This window comes from Somniosus microcephalus, chromosome 2 (assembly GCF_052327205.1).
Source record: "Somniosus microcephalus isolate GS21.2 chromosome 2, FLI_Smic_1.0, whole genome shotgun sequence".
Taxonomy (NCBI): domain Eukaryota; kingdom Metazoa; phylum Chordata; class Chondrichthyes; order Squaliformes; family Somniosidae; genus Somniosus; species Somniosus microcephalus.
This window is the reverse complement of record NC_140988.1, coordinates 313925266-313952173: the sequence shown is the minus strand read 5'-3', so window position 1 is coordinate 313952173 and position 26908 is coordinate 313925266. Positions and strand designations below refer to the sequence as shown.

The following is a 26908-nucleotide window of genomic DNA, read 5'->3' as shown; positions in this document are numbered from 1 at the left end:
CAAAAGGTAACTATGCAGGTACAGCAAGTAATTAAGAAAGCTAATAGAATGTTATCATTTATTGTGAGAGGAATTGAATACAAAAGTGGGGAGGTTATGCTTCAGTTACACAGGGCATTGGTGAGACCACATCTGGAGTACTGTGTACAGTATTGGTCTCCCTATTTAAGGAAGGATGTAAATGCATTGGAAGCTGTTCAGAGAAGGTTTACTAAACTAATACCTGGAATGGGCAGGTTGTCTTACGAAGAAAGGTTGGACAGGCTAGGCTTGTATCCGCTGGAGTTTAGAAGAGTAAGAGGTGACTTGATTGAAACTTATAAGATCCTGAGGGGTCTGGACAGGGCGTATGTGGAGAGGCTGTTTCCTCTTGTGGGAGAATCTAGAACTAGGGGTCACTGTTTAAAAATAAGGGGTCGCCCATTTAAGACAGATGAGAAATGTTTTTCTCAGAGGGTCGTGAGTCTTTGGAACTCTCTTCCTCAGAGGGCGGTGGAAGCAGAGTCTTTGAATATTTTTACGGCAGAAGTAGATAGATTCTTGGTAAGCAAGGGGGTGAAAAGTTATTGGGGGTAGGCGGGAATGTGGAGTAATCGGATCAGCCATGATCTTATTGAATGGCGGTGCAGACTTGAAGGGCCGAGTGGCCTACTCCTGCTCCTAATTCGTATGTTTGTATGGGGAAATGTATTTATAGATTAGGGAGGCATGAAAAAGGCCAGAACATTAATCATGGGAATTTTATTTGCCCAGAATTTGTCGGAAAGCTGTAAGGAGGAATGTATTTTCTAAAGGCAGTACAGGACTGTATTCTTAGTTGCCAAGTGATCTTCAACACTCCGATACAGTTAAAGATTTTACTGCTGCTCTTGGCACTGCACAACAGGAAGAATCGCTTGCACCAACAAATCTTCTCGCCAGCTCAGAACTGAGTTATTGGTAAAGGAACCTCCTGGAGTATTTCTGGAAGATTCCTTGTGTACCATGTCTTCTACAGTAATGATCCTCCAGTTCTGGTTTGTAAGATACTGCAACTGGTTGAACACAGCTTTTTTTGACTTATTCCAATGTTGTTGGCTGACTGATTCACCTGAAACTAGTGGATTTTAACCAAAATTGAAATAAGTATCCCAGCTTTGCAAAGAAAAATGTGGATGGAAGAATGTGCTCCTAACGGGCACCAGCAGGGTGATTAAACTATTAAACATTCTTCTACATCATACAGAACCCTGTCATAAGCAGAGATGTCGATTTTTAGATTTGGCGGAGTTATCCACAGCTCGGGCATTCCCAGGAGATTTCAGCTCCCTCCTGCTAAGTTGTCTACCTCTAAAATAGCTTACAAAAGTTTGAAACAGATGCTTCTAGACTGGACAGGCAGTGCTCTATGGGGTACCATAGTGTAGTGGTAAAGTTACAGGTCTAGTAATCCGGAGGCCTAGACTAATAATCCAGAGAATGTGAGCTCAAATCCCACCATGGCAGTTTGAGAATTAGAATTCCTTTTTTTAAATCTGAAAATAAAAAAACTAGCTTAAGTAAAAGTGACCCTGAAGCTGTCAGACTGTCGTAAAAATCCAACTGGTTCACTAATGTCCTTTTTAAGGAAGGAAACTGCCGGCCTTACCATTCTGACCTATAACTGGCACAGACACGATGGGCTGAGTGGCCTCTTTCTGTGCCGTATGGTTCTGTGATTCCAGTCCCGCACCCACTTGGTTAACTCTTATTTGTTTTTTTATTCCCACAGGTGACACTATAGTCCATTCTATGGGCGAGGCCACATCCGTTCGCTGGAGCGGCGGGACTTGGATGGTTGAATATGGTCGAGGCTTTATTCCATCAGTGTTGGGGTTTGCACTGTCTGATACGATCTTCAGCACACAGGATTTTCTTACTCTTTACTATACGATGTCCGTCTACACAAAAGCACTGATTCTGGAAGCCAATACATACCTCGCAGGAGCTGGATTCTTTTGAAGCTGGGTGGCGACCCTTTTGTAGTTTAAAATTTTTATTGGTGTCTATTTGACATCAGTTTATATTACCTAACGGGGTTGAAAATGCTCATTAGTCCTGAAAACTTTACTTATTTGTTTTATATGCCACAACAATTTTTCAGAAGTAAGTCCAACCTTTTCTGTACTCTATTCTAAATTGAGCATCACTTCAAGTATTGCGTAAAAGACAAAATCAACAGTATAGAATAATAGATCTTTGACCGTTTACATAATCTCACTTGTGGTGTGGTGTCAGTTTAGACATCAATGTTTTGCTAAATCTTTCAGAATTAGTTTGGATGCTAAATTGAGAAGTCCAGGGCTATGAACATGGGTTATTTTTCAACCCCTCTAGATGAGACTTTAACATGTTATTACTTTAATCTAAACCTGACAGTAAAAGACCTTTCCTTTTTAGATTTAATCGGTCAACTAGATGTTTAATTCTGCAAATCCAAACCATTGAATCAGACAGATTTACACAAATTTATTACCAGGTTAGATTGTTACTGGGGTTTAATTATTTAATTTTGTGTACTCGTAATATTGTACACACTCATTGCCACAGTCGTCATTTTTCCTAATCCTATTTGAATGTCCAGTTTTTAATATTTTTATAAACTGAAACAGTGTGACAGCTGTGATAAGGTGCACTGTCCCTGGTGCAGCCTCCGAACTGCCCGATTTTTAATGGCTGGGCTGTCGCTTCATGGCAACCTCCCGGCCATTTTAGTCGGCTAGTGGCATGCAAATGTGGCCCGTCAGTTAAAATCGGCCAGGCCTCCGTGCTACCGCTCCCAGACGGCTGACCACTCACCATCTGGGAGTGAAAATTGACCCCTTGTATTTCTCCTAGTGTCAGTAAGAAAGCTATTAAGGTTCACAAAGGTGCAGGTTGGCGATGGTGCTAGCTCATCTCTATTTAGGTAGAATTACCACTAGTTCTCCCAGCATTTTTTCTGCCAATAGCGAAAGAAAAGGATGGGAAAACCATTCAGTAGATGGACATTTTGCATCGGATAATTTATGTTTAATTGAGGAAATTGGTTAGTGGTATTTCTACCAGCAAGAACAGTAGCAAATCTTTTATCACCCAGCCTGTGGATAACATGTAATGATCATGGTTTCTTGCATGGATATATGCTGGTTTTGCAGATAATGTGCTTATTTTTGCAAACTGAAATTCTTGTTTGTCTTCTGACATGTTGTGTTCTCAGTACAAACTGAGAAACCCTTTAGAGGGGATTCTCCATTTCTGAAAACCTGTTCACAACCTGTTTCTTAGCTTTAGGATCAACTCAGAATTTCACACAACTACCACAAACTTGAACCGTTCTGTTTAGAAGGTAATATTGATCCCTGATGTTTTGAGGTCAGTTTGGGAAAAAAAAAGCCACTCTGTTGCAAGTTTGAATATAAATATGTAAGTCTATTTCAAAAGTCATAGTATATCAATTTTTTAAAATTAAAAAAAAAAAACACATTTTGCATGCACAATGCTGCTATACATCCGTCCACACAAATTTGTTCACATTTGATGGGTTAGGCACTTGAAACCAACATGAAGAACAAAGCTGGCCCAAATGTGAACTTTATTTACAGAGTGCTTCTACTTTGCAACAAAAAAATGTTTGCCACCTTGAGCAGAACTTGGTCCTTTTCTCACTGAATAAGATATTTGACATTTGACCTTTCCTTTCTGCTTTTCAAGGCCATTCTTTCAATCATTAAATTCACACGGTAAATGAAAATTTGCCATCATGTACAAAAATTATTGTGCTCCTGGAGCCAGTATGCATTTTGCAGTACAGTAGTTTGTATGGAAAGTAACAGCTAACTGTATTGTCCTTGAGCTCCTCTAAGATTTGTAGTGTGTTTAGTCAGCATATTTGGATGCAAAGTACCCATGATGATGATGTAGCTCCTTTGGTCATCAAAATTCAAAATATTTGCCAAGAAAATCTCTAACCAAATCTTTTTTCTAAATTGAATTAATCGCCAACAGAGGTTATCATTCATTGTTTGCGCTATAAGTGTGATCATCCACTCTTGACATCTTCGCCCCAGTTCAACTCGTAGATCGGAAAGCTTTAAAAAAGTCCATTAGTAAGGCATATCTTTTTTTGGGGGGTCAGTGTGTTCAAGTTCAAATTCATCTTCATATAAACACAAAAACTTGTGTCTAAAATATGCTGCTTCTGGTTTGGGGTCAATTTAAAATAAAACTTAAATTTTAATTATGGAATCCTCTACTGTATGCATGAACTCGGGATAAATATGTAAATTCAAATGTGCATTTTGTTTTAATGAACTTAGTGTTTTAAGTAGAATACCATCTGTTGATCATGTACATTTGGACAAAAACAGTGCATGGATTGTGATGGTATGTGAGCATTTTTTTCAAGCACTGAGTATTTTAGTTAACAAAAACTGATGACTTAAACTGTTTATTGTACAAAATTAACTAATTTCACTTGAAATTTACAACTGATACCTGAAAAGTTCTTGGCAAATTGTTACTGTACACTTGACCTTCCAGCTGTTTTTTATATCCCGTTTTTCTGTTTTGGTCAGCTTCACAAAGAAGCTCTCCTGCCTCCCTTTATTAATTCTACAAAAGGAACACCACCCACAACGTTGACCTGTTTTTGCTCCAACAGGTGCTGATGGGCCTGTTGCACATTTCCTGCATTTTCTGTTTTTATTTTACATTCAGATTAATTTTGACTGCTCTGCTGACACTTTAGCTTCAATTTTTAAGTTGAGGTGGGATCGGTGCATGCGGGTGGTTCTGGGCGAGCGACAAACTCGCGTACCAAGGCACGGAGAGATTTTGACGCCCTGTGCCTCATTTACATATTCAGGCCAACCCCTGCCCAAACCTGTTAGGAATCACTGCCTGGTTGGCGGGTGGGAGCAGAAATCCAGCCTACAGGAGGCTGCCACTGGGATCCAGTGGTGATCACATTCTGGGGAGGGGTGGAAGCCCAGGGCAAGCGAGGCACAAGGTTGCCTGGATCCTGGCCCACAAGGAAACTTAATTTAAAATATGTTTTAAAATTTGCTGCTTCTGGCCCTTGATCCAGTTCCCGGCAGATTTGGCCTGGTGGGGAAGCCATCACTGCTCCCCCGCTCAGGCCTCTGTTTAAAATGGCAGATCAGGCCCCAATGACTTCCTCAGAGCCTGACCTGCATATTTAACGAGGATCCCGTCGGTGTAAATTTACAGTCAGTCAGATCGGGGCGAGAAAGGTGTGAGTAAACCCTCTCCACTCCATTTTAGCTAGTTTCCACCAGACGGGGAGTTAAAATCGAGGCCTTTGTGTCTTCTCTGATAGTAAACCGCTCTTGTTGTTGGTTTAAATGGCCTGCTGTTAGGCAGTGCAGGTGAGAGTGCTGCTGATGAAAGCAAATTCAGAAAATGTGTTGCATATAGAATAAAGCTAAGCTTCCAAAATTACAGAATAAAATTATTGCACTAATTGTATATAAAACAAAATAAAGCTCTGAGGAATTCCACTAAATCAGCCAAATGGCTTGAAGTTAAGTGCTTTTTTTGGGAGGTGGGGGCAACCTACAGGATTTTGGGTTTTCTGTGTATTTTACTTTTGTCTTATTTGTTGGGACAGGTAGTGAGAGGCAACTAAAATATAACCTGTCTTGGTGTCTTCTGATATGGCAATGACATTTGCTTTTTAATCAAACTCATCCCCTTTTGGAAATAGTCCTCAAATAGTGAAAAGATTATTTTAGTTCCAGTCTACTGTTTGTATTTGAAGAAAATTGATCTATTACGGCCAGACATAAATAACTACGAGTGTTAGGAGTAAGTGGCCTTTCACTAAACTATGATTTTTTGATTGCCATTGTCTTGTAGTCCTACCCTTGACAACTGTAGTAATATTACACTTTTAGTGAGAGAAGTTAGATTGCTGTCTTGCCCTGTCCCCAAAATTTATTGAAAGTACTGCATATTAAATGTTGTGTTGTAAATGTTGCTTTCTCTTTCATTACAATCAACATTTTAAAGTGTATAGACAACCACTTCTGTAAATGGTTTATGATTGGAAAAAAGGGGATATCCTAATGGGGCCAAGTCTTTGCTATATAGTAATATTTATTTGCAGCAGAATCATTGTAATAGTTCTATCAATAAGAGCTTCAAAAGAATGAATCACCTTTCCCCTCTTTTCACATTGAATACTATCTTGGAACACTAACCCTGGGAATTGGAGCTGTACATTTCTCCTTACTATATGCTCACTAAGTTTCTGTGACTGATTCCCATCCAAGGACATGTGGAAGATTGTTGGCACATCTGACCTTGGAGACTGGGGACATCTGGAGGAGGCAGTTTGAAGCTCTGCAGGAAAGTACATATGTTACTCCGATAGCATACTGTAAGTGCAGGGACTGTACAGTCAAATAGTCTTCCATTTAGCATTCAATTAGTCTTCTTGGAAAGATCTTTACTTGTGCCCCAGTTAAATCATTCAGCTCCTTTTTAAATGCTGCTAAAGGAATTTGGTACTACGGTGGTTAGGCAAACCCCTAACTTGAACTTGGAACAAGATTCTGTTCAATACAATGTCATTTGTGAATTTTACCCACACCCTAAAAAAAAATGTGTATTCTAAAATTTGCTTATGGGAGGTTTTTCTTAAGGAAAAATGCCTTAACATTAAACACATGACTGAGTCTTTAAACTTTTGTAGTGCCCTGTGAGAGATGCTTGCAATATGATGTCCTTCTGTACAGTAGAGATAAGGTAAAGATATTCAAATATCATTGGCTCTGACTTGAAGCTTTTAAAGTGCTGTCTGTAAAACTTATTTTGTAACTTTAAAAATTGTGTTGAAAAGTCGGAAAAATATCGTTGCTAATTATGTAAAGTGCCACCAAGAGCCTTACACAATTATTCATTGAAGTATATTCTAGTCTCTTTGAAAGCGTCAGATTTTAGCATACTGTAAATCAGTTTGTCTTAAAATATATCTATTGTCTTGAAAAATTGAATTAAAAGTATTTATGTATTTGATGGGACAAGCATTAAAAATAAAAATATAATCTGCTTTAATAAATGGTACATTTAATGACAATGTTCCACATATGTAATGCCTTTATCAGCTAAAACCATGGTAAATGAGGACAATGCTTGCTAATGAAGAGCTACGTTGTCTCCTTGAGCTTGGGTTGCATAATTGATGCAACCACTAACCAGAAGCTTAACTGGATCATCTCTACCAACACTGGTTAAAACAGGGCTAAGTAATCTATAATGAGTAGCTTACATAGTGACCCCTCAAAACCTATTACCATTGACAATGTTAGAAGTATGGTGAAATACTCCTAACAATTTAAATTCAGTTAATTAAATAAATCTGGAATAAAAAGCTAGTATCAGTAATGGTGACCATGAAACTATCAGATTGTCGTAAAAACCCATCTGGTTCACTAATGTCCTTTTTAGGGAAGGAAATCTGCCATCCTTACCTGGTCTGGCCTATATATGTGACTCCAGACCCACAGCAAAGTGCTTGACTCTTAACTGCCCTCTGAAATGGCCTAGCAAGCCACTCAGTTGTAAAAAAAAACGCTACGAAAAACTAATAAAACCAGACGGACCACCCGGACACGCCAATGGCACACCCAGCCCAGTCAACCCTGCAAAGTCCTCCTCACTAACATCTGGGGACTTGTGCCAAAATTCGGAGAGCTGCCACACAGACTACTCAAGCAACAGCCTGACATAATCATACTCTCAGAATCATACCTTTTAATCAATGTCCCAAACTCCTCCATCACCATCCCTGGGTATGTCCTGTCCCACAGGCAGGACAGACCCACCAGAGGTGGCAGCACAGTGGTATGCAGTCTGGAAGGACTGGCCCTGGGAGGCCTCAACATCGACTCTGGACCCCATGAAGTCTCATGGCTTCAGGTCAAGCATAGTCAAGGAAACCTGCTGATTACCACCTACTGTCCTCCCTGAGCTGATGAATCAGTACTCCTTCATGTTGAACACCACTTGGAAGAAGCATTGAGAGTAGCAAGGGCACAGAATATACTCTGGGTGGGGAACTTCAAAGTCCATCGCCAAGAGTGGCTCGGTAGCACCGCCACTGGCTGAGTCCTGAAGAACATAGCTGCCCGTCTGGGCCTGCGACGGGTAGTGAGAGAATAAACATGAGGGGAAAACCTACTTGACCTCATCCTCACCAATCTACATGTCACAGATTCATCTTTCCATGACGGCATTAGTAGTAGTGACCACTGCACAGTCATTGGGGAGATGAAGTCCCGTCTTCACTGAGGATACCCTCCATCGTGTTGTGTGGCACTACCACCATGCTAAATGGGATAGATTCAGAACACATCTAACAGCTCAAAACTGGGCATCCATGACGCGCTGTGGGCAGTCGGCCGCAGCAGCAGAGTTGTATTCCACCGCAATCTGTAACTTCATGGCCTGGCATATCCCTCACTACCATTACCATCAAGGCAGGGAACCAACCCTGGTTCAACAAGAAGTGTAGACGAGCATGCCAGGTGCAGCACCTAAAAATGAGGTGGCAACCTGGGGAAGCTGCAACACAGGACTACATGCATGCTAAAAAGCAGAAGCAGCACGCTATAGACAGCTAAGCGATCCCAAAATCAATGGATCAGATCAAAGTTCTGCAGTCCTGCCACATCCAGTCGTGAATGGTGGTGGACCATTAAACAAACAGGAGGAGGAAGCTCCATGAATATCCCCATCCTCAATGATGGTGGAGTCCAGCACATGAATGCAAACATCAGCCTCCTCCTGAGGTCCCAACCACCACAGAAGCCAGTCTTAAGCCAATTCGATTCACTCCACGTGATATCAAGAAATGGCTGAGCGCACTGGATACAGCAAAGGCTATGGGCCCCGACAACATCCCGGCTGCCGTGCTGAAGACTTGTGTTCCAGAACTAGCCGCGCCTCTAGCCAAGCTGTTCCAGTACAGCTATAACACTAGCATCTATCCAACTATGTGGAAAACTGCCCAGGTATGTCCTGTCCACAAAAAGCAGGACAAATCCAATCTGGCCATCGGTCTACTCTCAATCATCAGCAAATTGATGGAAGGTGTCGTCGACAGTGCTATCAAGCAGAACTTACTCGCCAATAGCCTGCTCGCTGATGCCCAGTTTGGGTTCTGCCAGGACCACTTGGCTCCAGACCTCATTACAGCCTTGGTCCAAACATGGACAAAAGAGCTGGATTCCAGAGGTGAGGTGAGAGTGACTGACCTTGACATCAAGGCAGCATTTGACTGAGTGTGGCATCAAGGAGCCCTAGTAAAGCTGGTCAATGGGAATCGGGGGTGGGGGGGTGGTGATGATGATGAGTGAGGAAACTCTCCACTGGCTGGAGTCATACCTAGCACAAAGGAAGATGGTTGTGTTGGTTGAAGGTCAATCATCACAGCTCCAGGACATCGCTGCATGAGCTCCTCAGGGCAGTGTCCCAGACCCAACCATCTTCAGCTGCTTCATCAATGACCTTCCTTCCCATCATAAGTTCAGAAGTGGGGATGTTTGCTGATGACTGCACAGTGTCACTCACAACTCCTCAGATAATGAAGCAAGACCTGGACGACGTTCAGTGGCTGATAAGTGGCAGGCAACATTTGCGCCACACAAGCGACCGGCAATGACTATCTCCAACAAGCGAGCGTCTAACCACCACCCCATGACATTCAATGGCATTACCATTGCTGAATCCCCCACCATCAATATCCTTGGGGGGTCACCATTGACCAGAAACTTAACTGGACCAGCCACATAAATACAATGGCAACAAGAGCAGGTCAGCAGCTGGGTATTCTGCGGCCTTTCCACCATCTACAAGGCACAAGTCAGGAGTGTGATGGAATACTCTCCACTTGCCTGGATGAGTACAGCTCCAACAACACTCGAAGCTCGACACCATCCAAGACAAAGCATCCCACTCAGACCTCACTGTACTCGGGCTCTTGTATTGTTCCACGGAAGCTCAGCGTAAGCTCGAGGAACAGCACCTCATCTTCCGATTAGGCACTTTACAGCCTTCCGGGCTCAATATCGAGTTCAACAATTTCAGATCATAACCTCGGCCCCCATTACATTTTTACTTTTTTTTTATCCACACCTTTGTTTTGGCCCTTTTCTTCCCCCCCCCCCCTCTTTTTTTCTCTCCCACATGGCAGCTGTCTCTCATTCTGCCAGCGCATTTCACACCTAATCTAGAGCCGTCTTTTGTCTCCACTGGTCCTACCACCATCTCGTCTCGTTTTGAATACCTCTTAATGTCTCTTCACTTCTCTTTTGTTCTCTCCCAGCCTGGCCTTTTAATCTATTTCATTTCCTGTGCATTTTCAGTCTTGACAAAGGGTTTGACCCGAAAAGTTGACTCTATTTTCTCTCCACGGATGTTGCCTGGCTTGCTGAGTTTTTCCAGCATTTTCTGTTATTAAAGCAGCCCTCTTGATTGACACCCCATGCACCACTTTAAACATTCACTCCCTCCACCACCGGCGTACCGTGGCTGCAGTGTGTACCATCTACAAGTTGCACTGCAGCAACTCCCAAACCCACAACCTCTACCGCCTAGAAGGACAAGGGCAGCAGGTGCATGGGAACACCACCACCTCCAAATTCCCCTCCAAGTCACACACCATCCTGACTTGGAAGTATATCGCCGTTCCTTCATCATTGCTGGGTCAAAATCCTGGAACTTCCTCCCTAACAGCACTGTGGGAGTACCTTCACCACACTGACTGCAGCGGTGGTTCAAGTAGGCAACTCAGCACCTTCTCCAGGGCAGCTAGGGATGGGAAATAACTCCTTGCCTTGCCAGCGACGCCCACATCCCATGAACAATTTTTTAAAAATTAGGGTGCAGCCATAACACCAATAAGCGCCACACCACCCAGGATCGTGCAGTGCACTTGATCAGTGCCGTGTGGGGTGTCAGAGACAAAATAGTTTAGTATTCCTGGAAATTAGATTTTTGGCTCGCTTATTTTCGAGATCTCACATGCCTCCAATGGTTATCACACAACCGTAGCACACATCTGCAAGTCTTGCTTCCATTTCACTTGACATTCAACTTTTTATCTAAGTGATGCTAAGCAGGCAGTTGTACTACAAATACTGACCTCTGATTGGTACCTTCAGGCAAACATGAAAATGTTGGACAAGACCAACTGGTCCACCTCGCCTATCCTATACAGTCATAATGCCTTATTCATCATGATATAGGCACTCCCTACCCACCTGGAGCTATGTAATCTCCAGGGAGAGACAAAAAATCGGATAACCTTGGCAGGGGTGGGGTGGGGTGGGGGGACAAAACTGGAAAATTCCTCTCTGACCCCTTTAGGTTGATCAAAACTAGTCCAGGAGACCACATTGACCCTGACTTATATTACAGGGTACCTACCTCTTGTACAATGTGATCTCTGCCCCAGTCAGATACAGGTCCAGCACTCTGTTGAAGGTATACAGTGAAACAGCATTCACCGCACTAGCCTGCAACTTGTTCTCTGGGAAAAGAAAAACTGCAAAACTGTGGCAGGTGGAGTTCAGCATGGGGCAGTGTGAGGTCATCCACTTTGGGCCTAAGAAAGATAGATCAGAGTATTTTCTAAATGATAAGAAGCTAGGAACTGGAGGAGCAGAAAGATTTAGGGGTCCATGTACAAAAAACCTCTAACAGCTAGTGGACAGGCACAAAAAAATCATTTAAAAGGCTAATGGAATGTAGCCATTATCACGAAGGGGCTGGAATACAAAGGGGTGGAAGTTATGTTACAATTGTATAAAGCTCTGGTTAGACTGCATCTGGAGTATTAGGTTCAGTTCTGGGCACCACACCTCAGGAATGGATAAATTGGCCTTGGAGGAGGTGAAATGCAGATTCACCAGAATGATACTGAGGCTAAAAGGGTTAAATTAGGAGAACAGGCTGCATAGACTAGGCTTGTATTCCCTTGAGTATAGAAGGTTAGGAGGTGATCTAATTGAGTTGTTTAAGATGATTAAACAAGTTTAACTTTCAAATTAGAGCTAGGCCGTTCAGGAGTGATGTCAGGAAGCACTTCTTCGCATATAGGCTAGTGGAAATCTGGAACTCTCTGCCAAAAAGCTGTTGAGGCTAAGTCAATTGAAAATTTAAAAACTGACATTGATAGATTTTTGTTAGATAAGGGTATTAAAAGATATGGAACTAAGGCGGGTAAATGGAGTTAAGACACAGATCAGCCATGATCTAATTGAATGGCAGAGCAATCAAGAGATATGGGGATCGGGCAGGAAAGTGGAATTAAGGTTGAAGATCAGCCATGATTTTATTGAATGGCAGAGCAGGCTCAAGGGGTCGTATGGCCTATTCCTGTTCCTATGTTTCCGTAAAACCACTTATTGGTTCAGAGATTGAGTCTTGAAATGATTCGGTATGGGAGTTTATCCAGTCTGCTTTCGATGAGAGGAGAATTCACAGTCCAGAGCCTGATACATTCCAACAACCAGTGTACAGAGTAAGGGTTCTCTGTTGTGATCCTTGGGTCACACTATCATTTACCTAGATATTGGGCAGTAAAAGGTGCATTGCAAAACATCGGCACATAAGGTATACTCGGGGGAGTGACCAATGTCACAAAATCTGAGAAAGTGGCCTAACTTTTACTCCACTGACTCGCCCCAAATTGAGCAAGAAAGTAGCATAAATAATGAAGAAAATAGGGTGGTGAGGCCTATCGTGCTCCCAGCCAGACTTCAACTTTCTAAACCGCAAACATGCAGGCCAGATGCTTGCAACACCTCCCAACATCGAGAGAGCCGAAACTCCCTAGCTGCTACAGGGACACACCAACCTCCAAGTCCTACCAGCTGATCTCAGTATCGTAGGCAGTGGGCTTGGAAGAAGATATCTGACACATTCCCTCTATTCCCTCGCCACACTCTTGTATGTGGGGTGGCTTCTCTATTCCTTCCTTCATATACCCTGCATCTGGGAAGCTTCTTTAACCCCTCTCTCACACTTCTGTATCTGAGGAGGTCCCTCTAACACCTCTCCACACTTCTGTATCTGGAGAAGATCCCATAACACTTCTCTCGCACATCTATATCCAGGGAGGCTTCTCTAAACTCTGTTTCACACTCCAGTATCTGGGGAGGCTTCAATAACCCATCTCTCAGACTCCCATGTATGGAGAAGGTCCTCTAATCTTCCTGGACAAGAAACAAATCATTTGTTTTTCTTTCTCTCTTTTCTTCCCTCTTCCTCTGCCTCTTTCTTGGATGAATACAGTCTATGGCTCTTGATTCAAAATTGCTGAATCAATTTTCTACCACGAAATTCTCACATTCCTGTGTTATTTCTGCTATGTAATTCAAATTAGCGGATAATTCAATATTTTTAGTACAGAAAGTGAGTGGCCTAACTTTAAGATGTAATCCAGATGTTTGAGGAAGACCCTCCTGCTGCAATATTATTGACTGCTCTCGGTGTCCGTCACATTGTTCACTTCCCTTATTAGGCAAAGTGTCTTCTGGTTGAATAACTCTGTTGTCAATCAGGCAATAGACTGGGACTTTCCTTACAATATGCCGCTTCCGTCTTGAGGCACCGAAGGCTTGACTTTTTCCGTTTAAAAAGGATTTGTGTTTGGCAAAAGATTGAAGTTGGAGACGGAGCTGGAGGATGGACGAGGAAGGAGAAGCCTCCCGTGGAGTCCATGGGGAGGTCGGGCGGTGCACCGAGCACGGCAAGAAGCTGGTGTATTTCTGCAGGGTGGAGAAGCTGAGAGTCTGCAGCAAGTGTGCGATTATGGGGTCCCACCGAGAGCACACGGTGGTGGCGGTGGAAGAGGCGTTAAGTGAGCTGAAAGTAGGTCACTGCACACAAACACACAACTTAAGTTTATTTAGTGCTATAGCACATGTCTCGGAAAGGTCCGAAAGTGCTTCCTGTACAATGAGTGACATAAAGTTGAAAGTACAGACAAGGTTCCCATATGTCGCCTTTGGTTCTTTTGCCAATCACCTTAAATCTGTGTCCTCTGGTTCTCAACCCTTCCGCCAATGGGAACAGTTTCTCTCTATCTACTCTGTCTAGACCCCTCATGATTTTGAACACCTCTATCAAATCTTCTCTTAACCTTCGCTGCTCTAAGGAGAACAACCCCATCCTCTCAAATCTATCCGCGTAACTGAAGTCCCTCATCCCTGGAATCATTCTCCTAAATCTTTTCTGCACCCTCTCTAAGGCTTGGACACAATACTTCAGTTGAGGCCAAACCAGTGTTTTATAAAGGTTCATCATAACTTGAAGCTCAACGTAAGCTCGAGGAACAGCACCTCATCTTTCGATTGGGCACTTTGCAGCCTGCCGGACTCAACATTGAGTTCAACAATTTCAGATAATTATCCCTGCCCCCATTTTTCATGCAGTATGATTTTTGCCATTCCCATTTGCAACATTTTATCTTTCTTGCCTCTTACAAAAGTACAGGGTGTTCTTTCTATTCCTTCCTCCCCTCCCTCTCTGCACCTGCCTAATATCTGTTACATCTCCAGCTTTTTCCAGTTCTGATGAAGGGTCCCAGACCTGAAACGTTAACTCTGTTTCTCTCTCCACGGATGCTGCCTGGCCTGCTGAGTATTTCCAGCATTTTCTGTTGTTATTTCATCATAACTTCCTTGCTTTTGTAGTCTATACCTCTATATATGAAGCCTAGGATCTCGTATGCTTTTTTAACCGCTTTCTCAACCTGCCCTGCCACCTTTAACGATTTGTGAACATATACCCCCAGGTCTCTCTGTTCATGCACCCCCTTGAGGATTGTACCCTTTAGTTTATATTGCCTCTCCTCGTTCTTACTACCAAAATGTATCACTTCGCACTTTTCTGCGTTAAATTACATCTGCCACATGTCCATCCATTCCACCAGCCTATCTATGTCTTCTTGAAGTCTATCACTCTCCTCCTCACTGTTCACTATACTTCCAAGTTTTGTGTCATCTGCAAATTTTGAAATTGTGCCCTGTACTTCCAAGTCCATGTCATTAATATATATCAAGAAAAGCAGTGGTCCTAGTACCGACCCCTGGGGAACACCACTGTATACCTTCCCCCCAGTCCAAAAAGCAACCGTTCACCACTACTCTCTGTTTCCTGTCACTTAGCCAATTTCGTATCCATGCTGCCACTGTCCCTTTTACTCCATGGGCTTCAACTTTGCTGGTAAGCCTATTATGTGGCACTTTGTCGAATGCCTTTTGGAAGTCCATATACACCACACCAACCACATTGCCCTCATCAACCCTCTCTGTTACCTCATCAAAAAACTCGATCAAGTTAGTTAAACACGATTTGCCTTTAACTAATCCATGCTGGCTTTCCTTAATTAATCCACACTTGTCCAAGTGACTGTTAATTTTGTCCCTGATTACTGTTTCTAAAAGCATCCCCACTACTGAGGTTAAACTGCCTGGCCTGTAGTTGCTGGGTTTATCCTTACACCCTTTTTTGAACAAGGGTGTAACATTTGCAATTCTCCAGTCTTCTGGCACCACCCCCGTATCTAAGGAGGATTGGAAGATTATGGCCAGTACCTCCGTGATTTCCTCCTTAACTTCCCTCAGCATCCTAGGATGCATCCCACCCGGTCCTGGTGACTTATCAACTTTAAGTACAGACAGCCTTTCTAATACGTCCTCTTTATCAATTTTTATCTCATCCAGTAGCTCCACTACCACCTCTTTCACTATGACTTTGACAGCATCTTCTTCCTTGGTGAAGACAGATGCAAAGCATTCATTTAGTATCTCAACCATGTCCTCTGACTCCATGCATAGGTCTCCTTTTTGGTCCCTAATCAGCTCCACCCCTCTTACTACCCATTTAGTGTTTATATGCCTATAGAAGACTTTTGAATTCCCTTTTATGTTAGCTGCCAATCTATTCTCATGCTCTTTCTTTGCCCCTCTAGTTTTCTTTTTCACTTCCCCTCTGAACTTTCTATATTCAGCCTGATTCTCACTTGTATTCTCAACCTGACATCTGTCATACACGCTCTTTCTCTGCTTCATCTTGCCGTCTCTCTGTTTTTCAGTGTCCCCTCTCTCTGTAAAAGGAACAATCCAATACAATATTGAAATTGGCGAGGGGTAATAACTTTGCACATTCATAACTGCTAACTCAGCCTGTTCTATGCCACAAGGTAAGACCGTACTCCAGCTTAGCACAGCTGTAGAAAGTAATTAGTGTAGCAGGGGAGTATTTGTTGGGGCAGTGTAGAGGGAGCACAGTTGCTGGCTGACCGGCTGAGTGTTTCCAACATTTTCTGTTTTTACCATATTGTGCCTTACCTGGGAATGTTTGATGGGGCAGTGTAACGGGAGATTTATAGAATCATAAAATACTACAGCACAGAAGGAGGCCATTCAGCCCATCGAGTCTGAGCCGACTCTTTCAAAGAGCAATCCAGCTAGTCCCACTCCCTGGCTCTGTCCCCATATCCCTGCATTTTTTTTCCTTCGAATATTTATCCGATTCCTTTTTCAAAGCTAACATTGAATCTGTTTCCACCACCCTATCAGGCAGTGCATTCCAAATCCTAACCACTTGTTGCATATAAAAAGTTTTCCCTCATGTCTCCTCTGGTTCTTTTGCCAATCACCTTAAATCTGTGTCCTCTCGTATCGACCCTTCAGCTATTGGAAACAGTTTATCTTTATTTACTCTATCTAAACCCTTCATGATTTTAAACCCCTCTATCAAATCTCCCCTTAGCCCTCTTTCCTCTAAGGAGAACAACCCCAGCTTCTCTAGTCTATCCACATAACTGTAATCCCTCATCTCTGGAACATTGTATTAAAGCTCTTCTGTACCTTCTCCAAAGCCTTCACGTTCTTCCTAAAGTGTGGTGCCCACAATTGGGCACAATACTCCAGCTGGGGCCGAACTAGTGTTTTATATGGGTTTAGCATAACTTCCTGGATTTTGTACTCTATGCCTCTATTTATAAATCCCAGGATCCCATATGATTTATTAACTGCTTTGTTAACCTGTCCTGCCACCTTCAAAGATTTGTGCACAAACACACCCAGGTCTCTCTGTTCTTGTACCCAATTTAAAATTATGCCATTTAGCTTGCATTGTCTTTTTTTTATTAATTCATGGAACGTGGGTGTCACTGGCAAGGCCAGCATTTATTGCCAATCCCTAATTGCCCTTGAGAAGGTGGCGGTGAGCCACCTTCTTGAATCGCTGCAGTTTGTGTGGTGGAGGTACTCCCATAGTGCTGTTAGATAGGGAGTTCCAGGATTTTGACCCAGCGATGATGAAGGAATGGCAGTATACTTCTAAGTCAGGATAGTGTGTGGCTTGGAGGGGAACTTGGAGGTGGTGGTGTTCCCATGCACCTGCTGCCTTTGTCCTTCCAGGTGGAAGAGGTCGTGGATTTGGGAGGTGCTGTCGAAGAAACCTTGGCGAGTTGCTGCAGTGCATCTTGTAGATGGTACACACTGCAGCCACGGTGTGCCGGTGGTGGAGGGAGTGAATGTTTAAGGTGGTGGATGGGCTGCCAATCAAGCGGGCTGCTTTGTCCTGGATGGTGTCGAGCTTCTTGAGTGTTGTTGGAGCTGCACTCATCCAGGCAAGCGGAGAGTATTCCACCATACTTCTGACTTGTGCCTTGTAGATGGTGGAAAGGCTTTGGGGAGTCAGGAGGTGAGACATTCACCGCAGAATACCTAGCCTCTGACCTCTTATAGCCACAGTATTTATGTGGCTGGTCCAGTTAAGTTTCTGGTCAATAGTCTGGTCACTCACCCATTCCCTCTCGGCCTGCAAATTCTTAAGCTGCGGGGTGACTACCTCCTGAAACGTGCTATCCACAAAGCTCTCAGCTTCTTGGATGCACTGCAGTGATGCCAGCTGCTGCTCAAGCTCCGAAACCCGGAGCTCGAGCTCCTCCAGCTGATAACACTTCCTGCACATGTGGTTGTCCAGGACACGAGAAGTATCCTGAACTTCCCACATGGCACAGGATGTGCATTCGATGGGACTAGGGTGCCCTGCCGTGCCTCTATTTAATAGGCTACTATCTAAACTTTAGTTTAACCCACTGACCTAACTTAGAGAGAAAAAAGACAAAACTTTACTCAAGTTTAACAAGAACCACTGAGATAATAAACACAAAGAAACTATATATTAGATATTTAGATACGTAACTTAGAGTCCTCCTTTTGAGTTGGACGTGAGAAACCGCCTACCTCCTCTCCACTGATTCCTATCACCAAATTCTTGCACTCCGCTTGCGATCCGCTCCGATTGCGATTAAACCTAGCTCTGTCTCCAAGCTCTGTGCTCAAGCTCATTAAGATGGAGAATGAAGTAGTTGACTCGGAGACGAGGGTCCTGAATTTAAATAAAGGAAACTACGATGGTCTGAGGCGCGAGTTGGGTAGGATTGATTGGGGAATGTCACTCAAAGGGTTGACGGTGGATAGGCAATGGCAAACATTCAAAGACCGCATGGATGAACTACAGAATTTGTTCATCATCCCAGTTTGGCATAAAAATAAAACAAAAAAGGTGACTCAACCGTGGCTAACAATGGAAATTAGGGATAGCATAAGATCCAAGGAGAGGACATATAAATTGGCCAGAAAAAGCAGTAAACCTGAGGATTGGGAGCAGTTTAGGATTCAACAAAGGAGGACAAAGGGATTAATTAAGAGGAAAATAGAATATGAGAGTAAGCTTGCAGGGAACATAAAAACTGACTCAAAGCTTTTATAGCTATGTGAAGAGAAAAAGATTGGTGAAGTCAAGCGTAGGTCCCTTGCAGTCAGAATCAGGGGAATTTATAATGGGGAACAAAGAAATGGCAGGCCAATTAAATACATATATTGGTTCTGTCTTCACAAAGGAGGACACAAATAACCTCCCAGAGATGCCGGGGAACATAGGGTCTGATGAATGGGAGGAACTGAAAGAAATCAGTATTTGTAGGGAAATGGTGTTCGGGAAATTGATGGGATTGAAGGCCGATAAATCCCCAGGGCCTGATAATCTACATCCAAGGGTACTTAAGGAAGTGGCCCTAGAAATAGTAGATGCATTGCTGATCATCTTCCAACATTCGATGGAATCTGGAACAGTACCCATGGATTAGAGGGTAGCTAATGTTACCCCACTATTCAAAAAAGGTGGTAGAGAGAAAACGGGGAATTACAGACCGGTAAGCCTGACATCGGTAGTGGGGAAAATGCTAGAGTCCATTATAAAAGATGTAATAACAGAGCACTTTGACAGGATCGGACAAAGTCAACATGGATTTACAAAAGGTAAATCATGCTTGACTAATCTACTGGAATTTTTTGAGGATGTAACTGGTAGAATAGATAAGGGAGAACCAGTGGATGTGGTGTATTTGGACTTTCAGAAGGCTTTTGATAAGGTCCCGCATAAGAGATTAGCGTGTAAAGTTAAGGCACATGGGATTGGGGGCAAGGTATTGACTTGGATAGAGAACTGGTTGGCAGATAGAAAGCAAAAAGTTGGAATAAACGGGTCTTTTTCCGAGTGGCAGGCAGTGACTAGTGGGGTACCACAAGAATCGGTCCTTGGACCCCAGCTATTCACTATATATTGATCTAGACAAGGGAACTAGATGTAATATCTCCAAATTTGCAGACAACACAAAGCTGGTGCTGTGTGTGCTGTGAGGAGGATGCCGAGAAATTCCAGTATGATTTGGACAGGTTGGGTGATTGGGCAAAAGCATGGCAGATGCAATATAACGTGGATAAATGTGAGGTTATCCACTTTGGTGGCAAAAACAGGAAGGCAGATTATTATCTGAATGGCAATAGATTGGGAGAAGGGGAAGTGCATTTAGACCTGGGCGTCCTTGTGCACCAGTCGCTGAAGGTAAGCATGCAGGTGCAGTAGGTGGTTAAGAAGGCAAATGGTATGTTGGCCTTCGTAGCGAGAGGGTTTGAGTACAGGAACAAGGATGTCTTGCTGCAGTTGTACAGGGCCTTGGTGAGACCACATCTTGAGTATTGTGTGCAGTTTTGGTCGCCTTATCTGAGGAAGGATGTTCTTGCCATGGAAGGAGTTCAGCCAGGCTGATACCTGGGATGGCAGGAGTGACGTATGAGGAGAGATTGGGTCGATTGGGCTTGTACTCGCTGGAGTTTAGAAGAATGAGAGGGGATCTCATTGAAACTTATAAAATTCTGACAGGACTGGACAGAATAGATGCTGGAAGGATGTTCCCGATGGTCGGGGAGTCCAGAACCAGGGGTCATAGTCTAAGGATAAGGGGTAAGCCATTTAGGACTGAGATGAGGAGGAATTTCTTCACCCAGGGAGTGGTGAACCTGTGGAATTCTCTACCACAGAAGGCAGTAGAGGCCAATTCATGAAATATATTCCAGAAGGAGTTGGATATATTTCTTAAGGCTAAAGGGATCAAGGGATATGGGGAGAAAGCAGGGACTGGGTACTGAATTTGGATGATCAGCCATGATCGCATTGAATGGCGGAGCAGCCTCGAGGGGCCGAATGGCCTACTCCTGCTCCTATCTTCTATGTTTCTATGGAGCCTCCTCCTCCCGTTGTTTCAGTGCCCACCACCATTCACCACTGGATGTGGCAGGACTGCAGAGCTTTGATCTGATCCGTTGGTTGTGGGATTGCTTAGCTCTGTCTATAGTATGCTGCTTCCGTTGTTTAGCATGCATGTAGTCCTGTGTTGTAGTTTCATCAGGTTGACGCCTCATTTTTAGCTACGCAGGGTGCTGCTCCTGGCATGCTCTTCCACACTCCTCATTGAACCACGGTTGATCCACTGGCTTGGTGGTAATGGTAGAGTGAGGAATATGCCCGACCATGAGGTTACAGATTGTGGTGAAACACAATTCTGTTGCTGCTGATGGCCCAGAGCGCCTCATGGATGCCCAGTTTTGAGCTGCTAGATCTGTTCTGAATCTATCCCATTTAGCACGGTGGTAGGGCCACACAACATGATGGAGGGTGTCCTCATTGTTCCTACCAAAATGTACCACCTCACACTTTTCCGAGTTGAATTTCACCAGCCTGTCTATGTCCTCTTGAAGTCTATTGCTATATTCCTCACTGTTTACTACACTTCCAAGTTTCGTATCATCTGCAAATTTCAAAATTGTGTCCTATACCCCCAAGTCCAAGTCATTAATGTATATCAAAAACAGCAGTGGTTCTAGTAATGAACCTTGGGGAACTCTACTGTGTACTCCAGAATATATTCCTATACTATATTCCTCCAGTCCAAAATGCAGCCATTCACCACAATGCTCTGTTTTCTATCCTTTAGCCAATTTTGTATCTATGCCGCTACTGCGCCTTTTATCCCATGGGCTTCAATTTTGCTAACAAGCCTAATATAGTACTTTATCAAACACCTTTTGAAAGTCCATATACACAACATCAACTGCACTGCCCTCATCCACCCTCTCTGTTACCTTTTCTGGGGCCTCAGTTGGTGTGTCCCACTGAGGTCTTTTAAGGGTAGAATTGCTTGGGTAACCCAATAATTCCCTATGAAGTCCCCATGACTGCAAGGGGGGGCAGGCAGAGATTTAACCATGGCCTCCCTCCAAACAGAATGGAATCCAGGAGCAACCTGATTCAGCCCCATTTTCTGGTCCTTTGACTGGAGATCTACTACAGTTGTGCCATGGCCTAGACTGGAATTTGGGGTCTGTTGTTTTTAACTTTCTTTGAGGTGTTTAGCTAATGACATGTAGTGCTTATAGTGGGAAATATAATGGCATTGAGTTTGTTAACACACAATGATCTCAAACTCAGCTAATCATGTTTTCAGTTAACACAATGAAGCCAGGGGTCCCAGACCCCTTTAGAAAATCAACCTCACGTCTTTACCTCCCTCTAGAAGTCCTCCACTGCTGTAGGCTGTTTTTTGGGAACTATTGTATAACACGTGTACCAAAATTTCCCCAACCCCCTCACTTACCCCCCCCCACCCCCCCCCCCCCCCCCAAAAAAGCAGGTGGCACCAGCATCCTGTCTGACAACAAGCTCCACTTGCCCAGTGCCTTAAACTCTACAACCTCCTCCTGCTGCCAGTCACTCAATGGATGTGGGCAATTCTGGAAAGACCACATTAATTTCCTCTCCCTAGATGCCCTGAAAAGGTTGTGGTGGACCTGCTGCCTGAACCATTAGTTGTTATGGCATGGCGAAGGTGCTCCCAGATTGATGTGTGTATGTCACCATACCACCAGAGCTAAATCAGCACAGGATTGGAACCTAGCCCTTCCTGCTCTGTAGTGCTCGGTCCCATGCCGGGTGAGTTCAGATGTCTCCACGCAGACTAGAAATTGAATCTGGGCCCTCTCTGCTCTTTTTGGCTCAGTACCACATTGGGTGAGATCTAGTGACTCAGCACAGCCTGGGGATAGAACTGGGCCTGGTTTTCAGGAACTGTAAGTGGCGCCTCCTTGATGCTTGCGGGTAATGTTCTTCCCCACCAAAATTTTCAAGTGAATTTTTGTTTTAAACAGGAATTGCTGTCTGCACGCTCGGTGGAGTTAGAGGCAGAGAGTTCGGAGCAGACTTTAAGATTGGAGGAGATTGAGCGAAACACAACAACAGCCAAGGTAAGGAATTCTGGGAATGCACAGGTAAATTGTTTCTTTCCCTGTCCACGCCCGAAGTGGTACCATGTGTGCAGGCCAACCTTCAGTACCTCACCCAAGTGGTCCATTCTTCACATGTGAGCCCAGACAACGAGTGGCAGCAGGATATTTGACTGTAGGAGGGGACATTACAGCCGAGTTTCACACACACTTTCCTGCAGTGATTAGGAACGTGAATCCTGGTTGACTTTTCTCATCCTTCCCTAATACCCAGGGGCACTTAGGACAATTATAGTGCCTCAGCTAAATCAGCAGAGACTAGGAATGGCACCTGGGCTCTTCCAGGTCTTTTGGCTCTAGGTGGGGTGTTCAGCCACTGTGACATTGTGGGGGAGGGATTATCACATTATTTTTCACCTGAGGGGAGGGGCAGGAGATTATGACTGGGGCAACGGTGGGTTGCTGAGAGTGGGAGATCAGATCCCTTGGTGCATTTGAATACCTGCCCCTCAGATGGAACCTAAATTGTGAGCTTTTCCAGGAGGAAGCTGAGGCGCTCCAGCGCCAGGTGCAAGATGATTTTTCCGCCTTGCGGAGCTTCCTAGACTCGGAGGAGAAGGCTTTGATGGAGTCGATAGCCGCCGAGGCACGGCATGCCCTGGAGGAGCTGGGCAGGCTGAAGGCGGAATGCTTGCAGAGGGCTGAACATCTGAGGATGCTGGTGGATCCCCTCCACGCGGCACTGAAGACCACCGACCTGAGTGACATCTTGAAGGTAACCAATTTATGGGCCTCAGGGCGTATGCCCATTTTCTTTCTGCCCCCTTTCACCCATTCATGAAAAGAAATGAAACAAAAATGTTTTGACGTCTTTTCTGCACCTACCATTTTGTTTAGCGTCAGATGTTGCTTCTGGGTTAGTTAACGTGGGAATGGAGGGCTCACAAAAGGAGAGGAAGAGCCCTGCAGCACCTCTGATATCAGAATTTGGCTTGAATCATGTCCCCCATTCAAGAGGTGAAAATTCAGCATCTGACTCCCCGTACCATCAGAGAAAGGAGACCCTCGCTGTCTTTGCCTAGGTTGGATTTGAGCCCAAATCTCGGGTGTTGTGGGAACACTATCCTCTCCAAGTCATACAGCATTCTCACTTGGACATTTATCTCCATTCATTCATCCTTGCTGGGTTAATAACCTGAAATTCCCTATCTAACGCTGTTGTGGAGGTACCATCACCACAAGCAATTCCACGGTTCAAGGAGAAGAATACCATCCTCTTCTCAAGGCAACTAAGGATTGGCAATAAATGCAATAAAAAAAATATGTGTATGAAAGAACAGGATCAGACTGTCCCACCTAGTCCCTCATCAGAGAGAAGTGATTTTGATCCCCTCTGGGCTGGATTTGAGCCCAGGTGTGATGTTCTGATCTAATTCAGTGGCAGTGTAAATGATGCGGAGTATTTGCAGCACTTTCTCTCTGTCAGGCAGCATTGTGCTGCGTTTCAGTCAGTTGCTCCTCCCAGATGGTTAATGGGGATGGGCATGTCTGAGAAGGCTAAGTCAGAAGATGGTGCATTCACCAAGGCTTTTTCAACATTTCACTCCCACTTTTCTCAATTTATTATTTTTATGTTTCAGGTGCTGAACATTTCCTCTGATGGGTGAGAGTAAATTATAACCTACGTATTTTGTTTCATTTCAGTTTCACGCCTTTCTCTTTGTGTCTTTCTCTCTCTTTTTCCATCTCTGTCTTTCTGTCTCTGTTTTTCTGTCTGTCTTTGTCTATGTACTTTGCGCCCCCTTTGTATTCTCACACCCTTTGTCTCCCCTCAATATGTTTCTCTGTCTCTGCCTGTCTATTTCGGTCTCCTTCTCTCGGCCATTCTCTTTTACTCCCTCTCTCTCACTCACTCACTCACTCACACACTCACACACTCTCTCACTCTCCCTCTTCCTTGATTTTTCCATTGAAGCTATTCCCATGTTTTCTTAGCATGAATCCAGTTGATTGTTTCATTGCAGACCCAGTTGTCCATGTGAAACTGTGAATGATCCCATTGTACGTTTTGAGGCTGAGAAATTTTATGGCCCATTGCAATACAGAGTTTGGAAGAAGATGTTTCAAATAATTCAGACAGGTAATTGAATTATTTTTAGTCCCAGCTTCTGCTGGTGAGAATTCTAACTCCCTGCTCTTCAGGCCACGCTTGACACTCACTCTGGGCGAGCTGCAGTAGCTCAATTCTGGAAAACATTCAACAAACACTCTCTATTAGGGTCTTCGGACTCTAGGATCTACAGACTGCAGTGTAACTCCCATCAGAACTCAAGGTCCAGTGCAAATGAGGCCGAATTGAAGTCAATGGAAAAGAAAATTGGGCGGAGTATAACTCGGTCTGCCGATGCACTATCTCCCATTTTATACTACAACACCCCCCCCCCCCACCCCTCCCCAAGAGAGATTTTACCCACTTAGAATGCATTGGGACTTTCATCAGCACACAATGGGGAATATAGACTTCAGTGTAACACCCATCATCTCAAATTCCAATAGGGAATATGGACTACTTTGAGGGCGGCCTTTGATAAGATCCCCATTTTGGCTGTCTGACATTCACTGACCAATTTCTGTTGTGTTTTCCCTTCAGTGCCTGAAGCTTGCACCCTTGACCCTTCGACCTCTCACCCTCATCTTGAAATCTCGATGAACCGGCGGTCAGTGATTCCTCGTCGTGAAGCTTTGCCAGTTGTTTACACACATGGTCGATTCAACACCTGCCTTTGTGTTCTCGGCGCTGAGGCATTTTCTACAGGGAAACACTACTGGGAAGTGACCGTCGGCAAGAAGGCCAAGTGGGATCTGGGGGTTGCTTACAGTTCTGTACCTCGTCATGGGGATATCGTCTACGGGCCCAGCAGGGGTATCTGGTGTTTGACATTGCGAGATGGCTGTCGCTATGAGGCCTGCGACGAGCCTGACATCCAGCTCAAGGTCCAGCGCAAACCAGGCCGAATTGGTATCTACGTGGACTACGAGGGTGGGGTGGTGTCATTCTTGGATGCTGAGACCATGCAAACGCTCCACATCTTCCGAGCCCATTTCACAGATCAGCTTCTACCTCTGTACAGCCCATGCATAATGGAGAAGGAGGCCCCGGGTGACCAGCGACTCACTGTTTTCAAATTGAATATGTAATGTCACAATTGGAAATTGAATAAAGCTTTGCTTTGATGGTGTGTGTCTCTGTTTCTTTGTTTGTTCCTGCTCTCTTTTGTTGATGCTACTATTATTTGTGACCAGGACTCTATCACTTCCCCCAGTATCCTCCCCCCCACCTCCCCACTCCCCTCCCCCCCCCCCCCCCCTCGCCCAGCTCTAGCCTGCTTGGAGTTGTCACTCTTTAGGTTCCCACTACTTCAGCCAAGCGGCCCATTCTGGATGTGGGAGCCCAGACAATAATTGCCGCTAGGATATTCAACCATGGAGGGGACATCTCAGCTAAGCACAATCTTGTTCTCATGTACGCACGCATGCGCACACACAAGCATTTAGCAGGAGCCATGGGCTCGTGATCAGGAGCCAGAACTGATTTTTCACTGTTTCTAACTCAGGAGAGTTGCAGACAATTGTTATGCCACTGCCCCGTGGAGATTAGTTAATGTAGCACAAACCAGGGGTGGAACCTGGGCCATTCCTGACCTGTAACGCTCACAACCCCACCGGCCAGGGGGGGGTTCCCAACAAAGAGATTGGGGAGACAGAGTCCAGAAAAACACAGTCTCAACTTCAGAACACACTCACAGTACAGCGGGTCAAGCAACCACTGGAAAGCAAGAACCCTGAATCTTGGACTGTGAAAAGGGGAATAACTTGTGTTGTAAAGGTGGTCTGTGCAACTGAACAATGCACCCAGGGTATGAGGTGGGGTTGGGTCAAGTGGTTTTCATGTGCATGGGCTTTGTGACAGCAAGCTGAAATTAAAAGTACAAATAGAAACTCCAACTTCCCCTTCCCATCATATGGGATAAGGAACTGGTTCATGAAAGGCAAACCGTACTGGGCTTTTTTCACCACTGCTGGTTAAATTCAGCGTCTCTAAAACATGAACTTAGGGGCTTTGTGAACGGACAGAGACTCTTCCTCACCAATCGTCCCTTCCCCCAAATGAACTGACACTCGCAGGACTAAAATTCCTCTGCTGAAATCAGCTAATGCAGCAGAGACAGACTATGGTTATT

The 26908-nt window shown here is 44.4% G+C and overlaps 2 protein-coding genes across 2 annotated transcripts in view; both read left to right on the top strand.

Moving 5' to 3' along the window:
* The window catches only part of sigmar1 (sigma non-opioid intracellular receptor 1), a 35662-nt gene extending 28581 nt beyond the window's left edge, over positions 1 to 7081 (top strand). The window contains exon 4 of the mRNA XM_085974079.1: positions 1751 to 7081. Within this exon, the coding sequence (XP_085830205.1) occupies positions 1751 to 1980 (230 nt within the window). The 3' untranslated portion in view covers positions 1981 to 7081. The remainder of the gene's footprint in view (positions 1 to 1750) is intronic.
* A 6486-nt stretch (positions 7082 to 13567) lies between these two features.
* Positions 13568 to 25959, top strand: LOC147123522 (E3 ubiquitin-protein ligase TRIM62-like). Its single transcript, XM_085974049.1, has 6 exons — positions 13568 to 13899; positions 22593 to 22688; positions 23209 to 23442; positions 24308 to 24330; positions 24692 to 24807; positions 25318 to 25959. The coding sequence occupies exons 1-6, from the start codon at positions 13714 to 13716 to the stop codon at positions 25863 to 25865; spliced, it is 1203 nt and encodes a 400-aa protein (XP_085830175.1). The 5' UTR covers positions 13568 to 13713; the 3' UTR covers positions 25866 to 25959.
* The last annotated feature ends 949 nt before the right edge of the window (positions 25960 to 26908 follow it).